The sequence below is a fragment of the Pseudochaenichthys georgianus genome, chromosome 1, assembly GCF_902827115.2.
Source record: "Pseudochaenichthys georgianus chromosome 1, fPseGeo1.2, whole genome shotgun sequence".
Lineage (NCBI taxonomy): Eukaryota > Metazoa > Chordata > Actinopteri > Perciformes > Channichthyidae > Pseudochaenichthys > Pseudochaenichthys georgianus.
In genome coordinates this window covers 30574630-30587846 of record NC_047503.1, presented here as the reverse complement: position 1 = coordinate 30587846, position 13217 = coordinate 30574630, and the positions used below count along the sequence as shown (strand labels likewise).

The 13217-nt window shown below is 40.4% G+C and overlaps 2 protein-coding genes across 2 annotated transcripts; one reads left to right on the top strand and one right to left on the bottom strand.

The window, feature by feature from the left end:
• The first annotated feature begins 1211 nt into the window (after positions 1-1211).
• LOC139434251 (general transcription factor II-I repeat domain-containing protein 2A-like) lies at positions 1212-2627 on the top strand. The gene has a single exon (XM_071204039.1). It carries the CDS (start codon positions 1212-1214, stop codon positions 2625-2627), a length of 1416 nt encoding a protein of 471 aa, XP_071060140.1.
• Positions 2628-8363: 5736 nt separating this feature from the next.
• Positions 8364-10199, bottom strand: mchr1a (melanin-concentrating hormone receptor 1a). Its single transcript, XM_034087084.1, has 2 exons — positions 10139-10199; positions 8364-9385 (listed from the first exon to the last, which is right to left on the bottom strand). Exons 1-2 carry the CDS (start codon positions 10197-10199, stop codon positions 8364-8366), a joined length of 1083 nt encoding a protein of 360 aa, XP_033942975.1.
• Positions 10200-13217: the final 3018 nt, after the last annotated feature.

The following is a 13217-nucleotide window of genomic DNA, read 5'->3' as shown; positions in this document are numbered from 1 at the left end:
GTTCTGGGGGTTGTAGTGAATAGTAAACCGTTGGAAGCTGATTGAAACTATACATTCTAAGGCATATGTACGCCTACTGTTTGTGCATTTTAGCTCGGCTTTTAACACACTGCAGCCTCACATCTTGCTTCAAAAACTGATTAGTATAAATCCTTTTATCTTGAAATGGTATTTTTCGTTTTTTAACCAATCGCACTCAGCACGTCAGGGTCAACAATGCCCTCTCAGAGCCCCGGACCATCAGTACAGGAGCCCCCCAGGGTTGTGTGAGCTCCCCGGTCCTCTTCACACTGTACACAAACAACTGTACGATAATCCACCCCGAGAATTATATCATCAAATTCACAGATGATACAGCCATTCATCGGCAGTTCATCGACTTATCACTCTGAAATAGAGAGATTTGTGCAGTGGTGTGATTTTAACCATCTTGTGCTGAATGTGAAGAAGACTGAGGAGATGGTGGACCCAAAGGCAGTGGGTGACCTTAGGCCGGTGGTTATCCACAATGAACCTATAGCTCAGGTCAGCTCCTATAAGTACCTTGGTGTCCATCTAGATCAGGTGTCTCAGACTCCAGGCCCGCGGGCCAGACGCGGCCCGCGAGACAGTCACTCATGGCCCCGTTGTTGATATCATGTAATAGTGTTAATCTGGCCCGCGCGTTTACGTTTGCGCTTTCAAATTTTAATTACATTTTTGGATTGATCCCGCTGCTGGCAGGGAACTGCTGCGCGCAGTTCCCTCGCCCCTCGCCCCTCCCCCCTCCGAGGGAACTCCGCCACGTCAATCAAATGCGTGCAGTGAGTGATCCAAAAGTGACAGAGTGGAAGGAAAATATATCGCCCAGTCATGTCTACATCAAAACTTTCAGGGAAAAGAAAAGTCGATGATGACCACAGAAGATTTCAGGAGAAGTGGCAGACTGAATATTTTTTTGTCGAGTACAGGGGAAATGCAACGTGCCTTATATGCACAGAGAAAATCGCTGTATACAAGGAGTATAACGTCAAACGTCACTACGCAAAATACCTGGGAGACGAGAGAGAGAAAAGAGTCACAGAGCTAAAAAAAATCTATGGAAGCAACAAAATCTCTTCAAGAAAGGACGCAATGAGGCTGATTCAGCAGTCGAAGCTAGCTATGTGGTGAGTGAGATGATTGCTAAGGCGGGAAATCCGTTTACGGAAGGCGAGTTTATAAAAAAGTGCATGTTGCAGGCTGCAAGTATAGTCTGTCCGGAAAAGAAGGGTCAGTTTAACAACATCAGCCTGTCAGCTAACACAGTGGCAGAGCGCATTTCTGACTTATCAAGTGACATATATGATCAGCTGTGCGACAAAGCCAAACTTTTCTGTGCATACTCTGTGGCTCTTGATGAGAGCACGGACATCACTGACACCGCTCAGCTCGCAATGTATGTCCGTGGTGTTGATGACAAGTTTGAAGTGACAGAGGAGTTGCTTACAGTGAAACCAATGCATGGCCAGACCACCGCTCAGGAGATATTCCAGCAACTGTGTGATGCCATTGCGGATATCGGTCTGCCATGGAAGAGGTTTGTTGGAATTACGACCGACGGAGCGCCATCAATGACAGGGAGGAAAAATGGGCTGGTGGCACTTGTTCAAAGAAAACTGGAGGAGGAGGGTGTGGAGGAGGCTATTGCTCTGCACTGCATTATCCATCAGCAGGCCCTTTGCAGCAAATGCTTGAAGTTTGACAATGTGATGTCTGTTGTTGTGAAATGCATCAACCATATCAGATCCAGGGGCTTAAAGCACCGCCAGTTCCGTGCTTTTTTGGAGGAAATTGAGTCAGAATATGAGGATGTGCTCTACTTCACAGAGGTGCGTTGGCTCAGCAGGGGACACGTCCTGAAGAGGTTTTTTGAGTTGAGAACAGAACTGAACGTATTCATGCTGGAGAAGGGTGGGGTGGCTGTTCCCAAGCTGAGTGATCCCAAATGGCTCATGGACTTAGCTTTTCTTGTTGACATCACACAGGAGCTGAATGCACTGAATAAGAAGTTGCAGGGCCAGGGCCAGCTTGTCAGTGCAGCATATGACAATGTCAAAGCATTCTCTACAAAACTAGTGTTATGGAAAGCCCAGCTCCCTCGGAAAAACCTCTGCCATTTCCCAGCATGCAAGGCTCTCATGGACAGGGGCACAGCATTCAGTGGTGAGAAGTATGTTGATGCCATTGTGAAGCTACAGGAGGAATTTGATCAGCGGTTTGCAGACTTCAAGACACACAGAGCCACTTTCCAAATGTTTGCAGACCCCTTCTCCTTTGATGTGGAAAATGCCCCTGGTGTGCTTCAAATGCAGCTCATTGACCTGCAGTGCAATTCTGAGCTCAAAGCCAAGTTCAGGGAAGTGAATGGGAAAGCAGACAAGCTTGGACAGTTCATGAGAGAATTGCCCCCCTCCTTCCCTGAGCTTTCCAGGATGTTCAAGCAGACCATGTGCCTTTTTGGGAGCACATATATGTGTGAACAGCTCTTCTCCACCATGAACTTCAATAAGTCAAAGTACAGGTCCAGACTTACTGATGAACATCTTCAAGCCATACTAAGTTTCAACTGCTTCCTCCCTCAAACCAAATGTGGCTCAGCTGTGTGAGAGGAAGCGCTGCCAGGTCTCTACCAGCAAGGAGTAGGCAAGAGCAACTGTAAATAGTTATGTTGTGAAGAACCGTTCATGTTAAGAAGATGTTGAAGAACTGTTAATGTTGTATTTTTTAATACATTTTTTGTGGAATACTTGAAGCGGCCCAGACGTGCCCAGACTCTACGTCCAGCGGCCCCCAGGTAAATGGAGTCTGAGACCCCTGATCTAGATAATACACTCAGCTGGAAGGCGCATGTTCAAGGTCTGTGCTCTAGACTTCAACAGCGATTGTACTTTCTGCGTCGACTCCGAGCTTTCGGAGTCGACCAGAAGATGTTACTGTTCTATCATGCAGTGTTGGAGAGCATCATTGGGTATGGTATTACTGCCTGGTATGGTAACTTGACAGTGCAGTCAAAGTCACACATCGCTCGCCTGGTACAGACTGCTATGAAAATTATGGGGGTTAAAAAACCCATCTCTCCAAAACATACGAGCAGTCCATTATCAGACAGGCAAACAAAATTGTGTCTGATCTCACCCACATACTTCACCCAGAATTCCAGATCCTACCTTCTGGTAGAAGATTCAGGGTTCCCAAGAGCAGGCTGAACCGATATAAGCACTCATTCCTACCTCTGTCGATTAAGCTTCTTAACATTCACATGAAATGAAATGTAGTCAAATGTAATGAAATGTACTTTTTAAATGTTGGCCATGAGGGTTGTGCAATAGGTCGCCATTGTCAGTATGTGCGTCTGTGTATTGTGTTTGTTCAAACGGTGTATGACTGATGATATATGTATGTCTCTTAATGTCCACTATGTTTGTATATGTACATGTATGCTGAACTGCAGTACGGAGTCCAGAACAAATTTCCTTACGGGGACAATAAAGTATATCGTATCGTATATCAACGTCTAACCTCTTCTTCCTATAAAATGTATTGAAAATGTCTTCTGACTATCTGACAACCATGAAAATACAGGGTCTCTTACAATTTGGCAACTCTCAATCTTAACATTTTTAATGGGGAAGCTTTGGAGGTGAGTATCTTGGGCTTTTCTCAAAGGAGGAAGCTAAATATTCTCTTATTCTCCTGCTGGGTGGATGATAAAGCCACCGACAATTGCTAAGAGGATTTGGCAGTGTGAGATATTGGAGGTGATAGCGCTGCGGATGAGGTCATGGTCATGGATCATCTGAGACTGACCTGAGAGTGTTTTGCTGTTTCTTCTCATACTCCTCTTCTGCTTTCACCAAGGCAACTTGTGCAAAGAAAGAACACTCAGAAAACAACAGTCATTCTGATATAAATAAATGTACGCTTTGTCCAGTACATTTCCATCAACGGATAATGCTATGAGGAAAACATACTATGAAAATAGAATTCTGGATATACACATTTTAAAACACATTAATTGACCTAATTTTTTTTTTTTTTGTATGGTCTTTTGTTACTCAAACCTACTCCATAAATAAATCGGTACCACTTTACAATAAGACTACCCTTATAAAGGGTTCACGAATAGTTTGGAATTTGTTTATTAATTAGGATAATTAAGTGTAACACTTTATAAATCATTAATATGCTTTTATAAGACATGAGTAATGTTACTTTGATCCGGTTACTTATGTTGTGGCAGATATTTAATTAAGCTTTCTTAACATAATAGTATAATGATAGTTATAATAGTCCGATTGCTCTGAAGATGGGAGGTGATATTCTATTCATTTTCACGTTCACACAGTCGGTGATTTTGGCTGGCCGTCTTTCCTTCAACCGCAGTTTAAACTGTATTTCCTCCGCACACTGAGCTCTGATTGGTCAGGCGTGGTGCTTTCGCTGAGTTGATCTCTTATCCTGGAACATATCCTGCTTCGGAGCACAGACTCGGTTCCAGGATAAGTCACCATGAAGATCTAGCCCGCTAAAAAGTGAACCAGCTTCGTAGTACCGGAAATCCCAGAAGTTTTCTTGCTAAACGAAAATCCTGCTTCGTAGTATACCCCCCTGAGCTTCTCATCCTTGGATCCAACAGGTGAGAAAAACAAATATTGTGTAAAAAGTGGCTTTCAGGCCCGAGAAGGTTGACAAACCCTGAGCTTCATATTCCATGATCTGTATATTTTATATTTACATTCGCAACCATTCTCCAACATAAAATATATTTTCACCATCATTATTCAACATGTTAAAATATAAATAAGCGTAATATCAGTACAACAACATTAACAACAGTTCAGAGACAAAGTGGCACTCTTTATTAGATTTGACATTTCAGCTCATCTAAAACCAATGCGGCATATTTATGGCTTTACATTTCGGAGTGAATTGATACTGAAAATGCAGTGTCACAGCTTGGCAAAACATCACTTCATTTTATTCAAGAGGTTCCTCAGCAGGAATCACAACTATTGAATGTTATCAGATGAACTAGAAAAAAACAACATTTTATTTATCTTCCTCTTTGGGTTTGTAAAGATGGCTACAATCTTTTATTTTACACATGCTGAGTGTGGTGAGTCATATTTACAAGCATTGTTCCAATGTGACAGTTTTTTGTGGAATTACTGAAGGAAACTGACAAACAAAAACAAGCTATCAAAGCTAATGCAAGAGTTGGATGGATATATTTGAATATTGTCATCAAACGGTGTGACTAGTCTATAATTTGCCAAATGGTGGTACTTGTTTAGCATACCCTCATAACAGACAAATAAGCAAACAGACATGCAAAGCAAAAACATAAAACATCCACAGCAAATGTATATTGAAAAAGATAGTTACAGAACCAAAAGTCACGTATGCTTTGTTTTTCACATCGGTAGGCCTTAGGTGAATTCTGTTTACCAATTTGTGTCTTTCATATGTTTCTTGCTTTAGACAACAACAACAAAAAACATGTATTTGGTTAAAAGCTCATTTTGAAGTTACGTATTTCATGTTACCTCCTCAGCAATGTTTCTATAGTGAAATGTCATCTGGTTGAAAGGCATCATACAAAAGAGGAGAAAAGCCTTGTAAAATCTTTCTACAACATACCTCAGTTCTGCTGCTAATGGGTTAATATATAATGGTCTCCATGGTGAACTGTTCTCTGCTGCTATGTAATGTCTAATCTGTATTCCAGTCTTTAGATACATATGATTCAAAGCATTAGCATGGAACAGTCTGCAAAAAGAATGGAAAATTACCACTACATGTTTTTAAAGCTCGGTTGGATGCTACAAAATCAGATGCTGTTGGTACCTGTACATGTGGTTAGATACACTGTAAAATATTACCATGATTTCACAATATTTAGCTGTAATATTTTACAATAAATTACTGTTTTACCACTTTACAGTCTTTACCTGTAATGTTCACAATATAACACTGTAATTTAGAATTTCACAGTGAAATCAATACAGGCACAGTTAATTACTGTGAATGTACAGGATCAATGATTACCAGGATTTCACAACATGTTACTGTATTACTTCATAGTAAAATACTGTATTCAGACCATCCTCTGTGATAACACAACAAATTAAGTGATTTTCTTGCTTTTATCGCTCTTGCTTGGCTTTAAATACAAATGTCTTTCTTTGGTGCAGGTTTTACTTAAATTGAAAGGGGCACCGCTGCATGTGCCTTAAAATAAATGAGGCAACATATACATCTATGTAAAATTGAAATTGTTGTCTTGGCTTATTGTTTTCAGGTGCATCCTGGGCATTAATCCTGAGACGGGCTAGAAAGCCAAAAAGAGGCATGGCAATTTAAACCTCCATGTCTGCACATTCTTCAGAAAAATTGTTGACTTTGAGTGGATGTCTGTGTAGACATGTGTTAAGTGCTCCCCTCCTTGTTTTCTGTCTCCCTGGCTCTGCCTCTGCCCAGGTGCACCTGGTCTGCCCCTGGCTCCGCCTCTGCCCAGGTGCACCTGGTCTGCCCCTGGCTCCGCCTCTGCCCAGGTGTTCCAAATTCCACTCAGCCGTGTGTATATATAAAGAGAAGCTGGAGGAGAAGGATGTCTCACCTATCCTAATGCCGGACACAGTCCTTAGAATACCTCTTTGCCATATTTTTTCAGATGTGTTTATGTTTAGCCTGGAGGACCTGGTGGTCCAGTTTTTGCGGCTTTATTTTGTTTCCCATAGGGTTTATATTTGATTTTTGGTTAGGCGGGGGAGTTCTGGGTCCTACGGCCCGTGGTGTGGCTGGCTCGGGTTCCCTCCTTCTGTTTGTTCCTTTTGGCCAGTCCTCCAGACCTCTTTTTGTTTCCCATTTCGCTTGTGTGAGCAAACGGCTGATTATCAATAAATGCTCATTACCAAGTACCGGTTATTGTGTGTATTCTTTCATGTTGCGGGTCTCAGCACAAGCCACTACCGCGGATTAGAGGTTGGGGCCGTAACAACATTTCCAAAACACTGTAAAATGTACTTTGCACTTCAATGGAGTAATAAAAAGTTAAAACGGGCATTTTCTTTGTTGATTGAGCTGATTGAATTATGGTACAATCCCAGTCAAATTTACAATATATTATCGTATTATTTAGATTTGTATATTTACAGTAAATTACTGGCTACTTCTGCAGTACTTTCACAATAGAAATGTAAAAGTACAGGCCCTTGTTGTAATTAATGTACAACAAAATGATGTAATTCCCCAGTACCATACTGTAATATCACAGTAGTTGAAGCTGTGAAGTTACAGTATACAGTTGTACGTTTACAACAATGCATTGTAATATCATGGATGTGAAATAACAATACATTGCTGTGAAGACATTCACAGTAAATTGCTGTGAACCTTACTGTGAAAGTCATGCAACAAGTTGCCAGGTAATTATTGTGAATTCACGGTGGATATTTTTACAGTGTATGTAAATTGTAATCCCTGTACATTTTGCTGTATGATGTCCTTTTATTGTTCTGTTGTTTATGTTTTTATGTCTTCTTGTGGAACCTACTGCTGCAGGTCTCCCTTGAAAAAGAGATAATTGATCTCAATGGGATTTTACCTGGATAAATAAAGGTTTGGAATTGAATTGAATTGAATTAGGTTCAGACTCCTTCTTTATTCTGTAAGATGTTTGGTCAGAAAACCACAGAAGGACACAAGAACAAGAATGTCCATTAATTCAGTCAAAGAAAGCACTGTCTGCAAACAGCTTCTTGTTAATCTTCATGATGCACTCAGTAATATAATATAAATGTGCAGATTGATATGAATAACCTTTTATATTAAAGTTTCTGAACAACAGACATGTCAAATATTAAAAGTGACTTATGTGTTGTAAATCATGTGTTAATGGAGAGTATGTAATTAAGTATTTACTCCACTTGTTACCACATAGTTTCTTTTTTTATGTGGCAAAAAGAGACTATAACTGCATGTGCAACCCCGACACATGCAGTGACAATAAATCAGCATTGAAGTTTTGACGACAGGCCGGAAGTGACCTTGGTATTTAGGTGTAGTCATTAGAAACGTTTTGAACTGATGATGATCCAATCTGAAGGAAAATGTTGTGGTTAAAAGTTCACTGCATCATGGTCAAGGCAGAGCAGATGGGATTTGGCCTGGAGGAAGATAACTATGTGGAATTCAAATGATCAATGTATTGCCAACTTTCTGTTGAGAGACGGGCTGAAAGATGTCCAGTAAATGCAGATTAATGTTGCTTTGCATACAGTTGGATCAGTGAAATGGTACAGATACACAGTGATACATGGTGAAATTATTTTTGATTTGATTCATTGTGGGGCCTCGTTGGACTGTGGCATCTCCCCAGAGGGTGGATCCTGGTGAGCCCCTTCAGGTATCATTCTCACACTCACACTGGCGCCATCTGTGGTACTCGGGTGTACACGGAACTTTCTATTTACTGGGCGTACAGCCCTGAGAAACTGCCTCTTGAAGGTCTCACTGAGAATAATGAAGAGGAATGGGTTGATGCAACTGTTAGCGTATCCCATGCTAATGGCTATGTTGTAGGCATAGGAGAAAGCTACGCTTGGCTTCTTCACTCCTAGGTGGATCAGCTGAATGATGTAGTAAGGGGCCCAGCAGACGAAAAAGGCTAGGCAGATGGCCACTGCCATCCGTGTCACCTTCCTGGTGCGCACCCTCAAACTCCGTGGAGGCAGTGGAGCCACACTGGCGGACATGTGCTGGAGGATTTTTAAGAACACCAGGCAGATGATGGCCAAAGGTATAGCAAATGCCAAGAAGAACTGATAAAGTGTAAACCAGTATATGCTAGTGACTGGGTCAGGCAGAAGGAGAGCACAGGCCACCAGGCCATCCGGGAGAGGCATCAGGCCTGCATACATCCACACCGGGATGATAGTGAGTAAGGACAAAGCCCACACAAGACCAATGACCAGCGCTGCCACAAAAGGTGTGCGGATGTAGTTGAAGCGGATAGGATGGACTGTAGCCAAGTAACGGTCAAGAGTCATTGCAGTGAGGATGTAAGTACTGACAATCTGGCTATTGGAGTCAAGCGCTGTGATGACCGTGCACATTGCGGCTCCAAAGTGCCAGGTGCCGTTGCCCAGCAGCTGGTGGATGAGGAATGGCATCCCAAGGAGAAACAGGAGATCAACAATTGATAAGTTTAAGATAAAGATGTCTGGAACCGTTTGCTTGGCACGACACTTGGTCTTCTTCATGATGGTGTAGATCACAATACAGTTCCCCATGATACCTAGAAAGCAGATGATGCCGAAGATGACAGGGAGGATGGCGCTGCAGTGAAGGGACCCATCTACAGCTTTAGACAAGAAGAGGAGGGAGCAGCTGTTAAATAAAGCATATGAAAACTTGCATTGTACAGTGTGTAATACAGTTATTTATATTTCCAATGTTTCATATTACAATTAGCAAGAGCAAAGTATCATTACTTGTTTTTCGGTGGATTATGACGAGGACCTATCAGTTAATATATTCCTTGCATTTAGGCTGCTGGATAATTTCAGTGTGGAAAGATTTATGTCATTTACATGTGTGTGAGAAATAACAGAGAAGATGATGGGGATAGAGGTCTTAGCAATTGTATATAAACCTTAAATAGGTTGCCATAGATATGTTATGTGATTTTATTTGAAACCCAAAAACTCACAGAAATGTGTAAATACATTTGTTCAGAACCTCAGTGACTTGATGTGCATTTTTCCATTTCTTATCACTAACATTATGTGTATTGATTAAGTACACATTCTAGATATTTCACGCAGTGACAAATTGATGAGATTAAGGCATTCATATTTCATATTTTTCATCAGACATATTAAACTGTGAATGGAATCAACTCCAGTCTGAATATACACTACAATCGTGTATGAGTTCAAAAGGAATTAAGGTAAATTGGAGAGGTATAAGTAAAAATAAAGTTGAGAAAAATAACTGATGTACCATTTATATTTATGTGCTGTTTTATTCACGTGCAGTTATGTTTCTTAATAACGTTAACGTATGTAACGATATTAATTGGATTATATAACGGGACTCTGGTTACTTGACCTACCTGTTGTTGTAGTTGAATTCGTGTCTCCGAGGGAAAAAAAAGAATCGTTTAAGAAATCCATTTGTAATTCAAAGTATATCCAAGTTAAAAAGTGTTACCAAGTTCCTGCTTCACAAGAGGGATGCAACTGCAGCAGCCTGCACAACAAATTGAGATTGATCCAATGGGCAGTTTAATCCTTTACAGCAAAATATAATTGTGTCGTCCTGTGAGCAGTGCAGTGCAGCCTGCACCGTCAGTGATAATAAAGCCGCTGCTCCGTGAGCTCTGGACAGCCTCTGCGAGCATCTCCACTCCGAGTCTGTCAGTGGAGTTGCGACTGCGCTGCAGGTGTCAGTCTATCTGGTACAAATTCCCATCAGAGGTTTTATCGCATGCATATAGGTGATGTTATTTTCCAGAAGGTGCTATGTTTGCGTAGAAGTCCTTTCTTGGAGTTGCTGGATCCAAATATGTTATGTTATTTATTTTATCTCATGACAAGATTGTGTTCCACCGGATTGACCAGTAGGCCTACCGATATTAAACACTGCCACAGAATTCGGTCATGTTTTTAAATAAGATAACTAGGCTACTCGCCCACGAGGGTTAATAATAACTATATCATGTACGCACAACTAGAGGAATTAATTATTAGAAGGCACTTGTTTACACTGTCCAAACACACTTAAGAAGTGTTTTTCTTTTTGGCCATTACATTTTTATTTAAAGTGTCCTATCTCGGGGCAGTTGCCATGCTGTGTCTGGGCTAACGAGGAACAGGCAATGAGCAACAGGTGTTCGATTAGCTCTGAATGAATACACGTCTCCCTTACGTCAGGTTTAAGCATTCAAAGAAAAAAAAAAGAGACAGGTTGTTTTCCAATACAAACCACTAGATGGCCTTGCTGTCTCCTATTTGGAGTCGTCACACGTCTAACCAATAAAACATTGGATGTTACCATTACGAGGTTTGTGTGGGTCATACTGTGTAATATATTATTGTGTTTTTATTCAATAGTAAAGAAACATTCCAGCTTTGACTATTATATTGTGGTGGACTGCACATATTTAGTTTATGAATACTGGGGCCTCAAAAACCCAGAGGAAAGGTATAGTGTTGTTATGTTGTGCCACAGGAGGAAACAAATGACTGAAGAGGAAACAAATGTATATAGAATGAAGGCCTTCTGCTGTCCAAATGACATGCAACATATTTTATCTATTCAGAAAATGTGGTTCACAGTTGCTTTTCTTTGTGCTGTGCCGTTGATTCTTAAGGGTGTTGCCTCACGAAAAATGTCATTATTTTTAAGGATATTCCTATGCTTTCATATTTGATGACTGTTTTCACATTCAAATGACTGACAAATTCAACAAAGATAGTGGTCCACATCCTTGTGGACCAGCTGTTCCAACAATGCTTCACTTTATCTTAGATTTACTGATTTAAGTTGAGATTGTGTTATGATAAAAAAAAGTTCTACATTGTGCTTGGAGCTTCAATGTCAAATGAGTTCAGCAACCAAAAGATGTTTAGCTTAAATATTAATTAGTAAATAGACAATTTCTCCACACATGGGAAGACAGACAATTGTTTGTGTGTAATAATGTAGAGAATTTCTTAAACCCTCCAGACAAACTGTATAGTGCTAATGAGATAAACTAATAAAAACTGAATTTTACCCAAACAATAGCAGTATTGAATTGTGTTGTTGAACGTCTGACACTTCTATATGAACAAATGAGAAAAAAAAGAAAGAAGAATATCTTCAGATTAACAACAAATAAAGTATAGAATGGTTCAGTTTTGAAACAACTTTAAGATCATCATGGGTATAAAAAAAGAAAATCGTTTTTAATTAATGTGTTTGAGAAGTTTCATTAGTAATCCATTTGAAGGCAAACACGCACACATTTTTGCAGGTAGTACAGTGTGTGGGAGAGTTCTTGAAACTTTTCATACTCTTACTCTCCCCACACACACCTGTGTCATAAAGTAATGTGGACGTGCTCTACGGAGCTGAGTTATTCAGTCCATGAATTTCTGAAATGTCAATGAAGGAAAGCACTTGTTGTAAAGCTTTCCTAGACTCACCTGCGGGTCTTTATGCATGTCTCCTGCCTTGGTTAAAAGAAATTGCCAGAGCCAAACAAATATCAAAAGTTAGTACCTCAATATATTAAGTGGCTGTAGTTATATTTAAGTCCCCCACAAGTTAGCAGAGACATAACGTATTTATCATAGAATAAAGTGATGCCTAAAGGAAACTTAAACCAGCATAGCGCACCCCTGATGGCAAGAGATTAACAGATTAAGCCAACACAGTCTTTGACCTAAAGTGGTAATATCTACAGTGACAACTTAACCCTCATCAACAATGATGAGAATGTTGTTAAATCCAAAATAGCATTGTATTAAAGAAAAGAAACCAATGCACAGTAGAAAATGATATTCAAAAAGAAGTCCAGTTATTGTTATCAAATCAAATCAAGTTTTATTTATATAGCACATTTATAAACGATTTTTGTTCGAGCCAAAGTGCTGTACATATAATAAAAATAGCCTACAGTAGAGACACTTTACAGCAAATACAATAAGCACATATTGTTCAGAATATCAGTATGAGAAAAAACGACACCCTCTATCCTTAGACCCTCACATCGTACAAGGAAAAACTTCCGGAGAAAACCCCACAGTTTAAAGGGGGAAAATGGGAGAAACCTCAGGGAGAGCAACAGAGGAGGGATCCCTCTCCCAGGACGGACAGACGTGCAATAGATGCTGTGTGTAAATCGAAGAGATAATACATTTTACAGCATAGGTAGACCAAATGTTAGGAAATGCATGTGTCTGTAATAAGAAGATGAATCTACGAAGAAGTCAACTACAATCCTGTGGGAGCCTTCAGGGAGGCAGCATGACGAGACCCAGGCAGGACCGCAGAGACAGGTTTAGTCTTAAGCCACTCTACAAACCGTTTCCCTCTAATAAAACCTCGAGAGGTTAGAGAGGGACAAGGTCTTGGATACAAGTTATTCTTAATAAGAGAAGCCTAGAAGGCCAGAGAGAAAAAGTGAGTTTTAAGTGTTGATTTAA

What these genes read in the sequence shown, in the direction of transcription:
- LOC139434251 (XM_071204039.1), top strand. Translation starts at nt 1,212, where the DNA reads ATGTTGCAGGCTGCAAGTATAGTCTGTCCGGAAAAGAAGGGTCAGTTT.
- mchr1a (XM_034087084.1), bottom strand. Translation starts at nt 10,199, where the DNA reads ATGGATTTCTTAAACGATTCTTTTTTTTCCCTCGGAGACACGAATTCA. An exon ending in GAATTCAACTACAACAACAG is followed by an intron (nt 9,386 to 10,138) that starts GTAGGTCAAGTA and finishes TCTTGTCTAAAG; the next exon opens with CTGTAGATGGGTCCCTTCAC.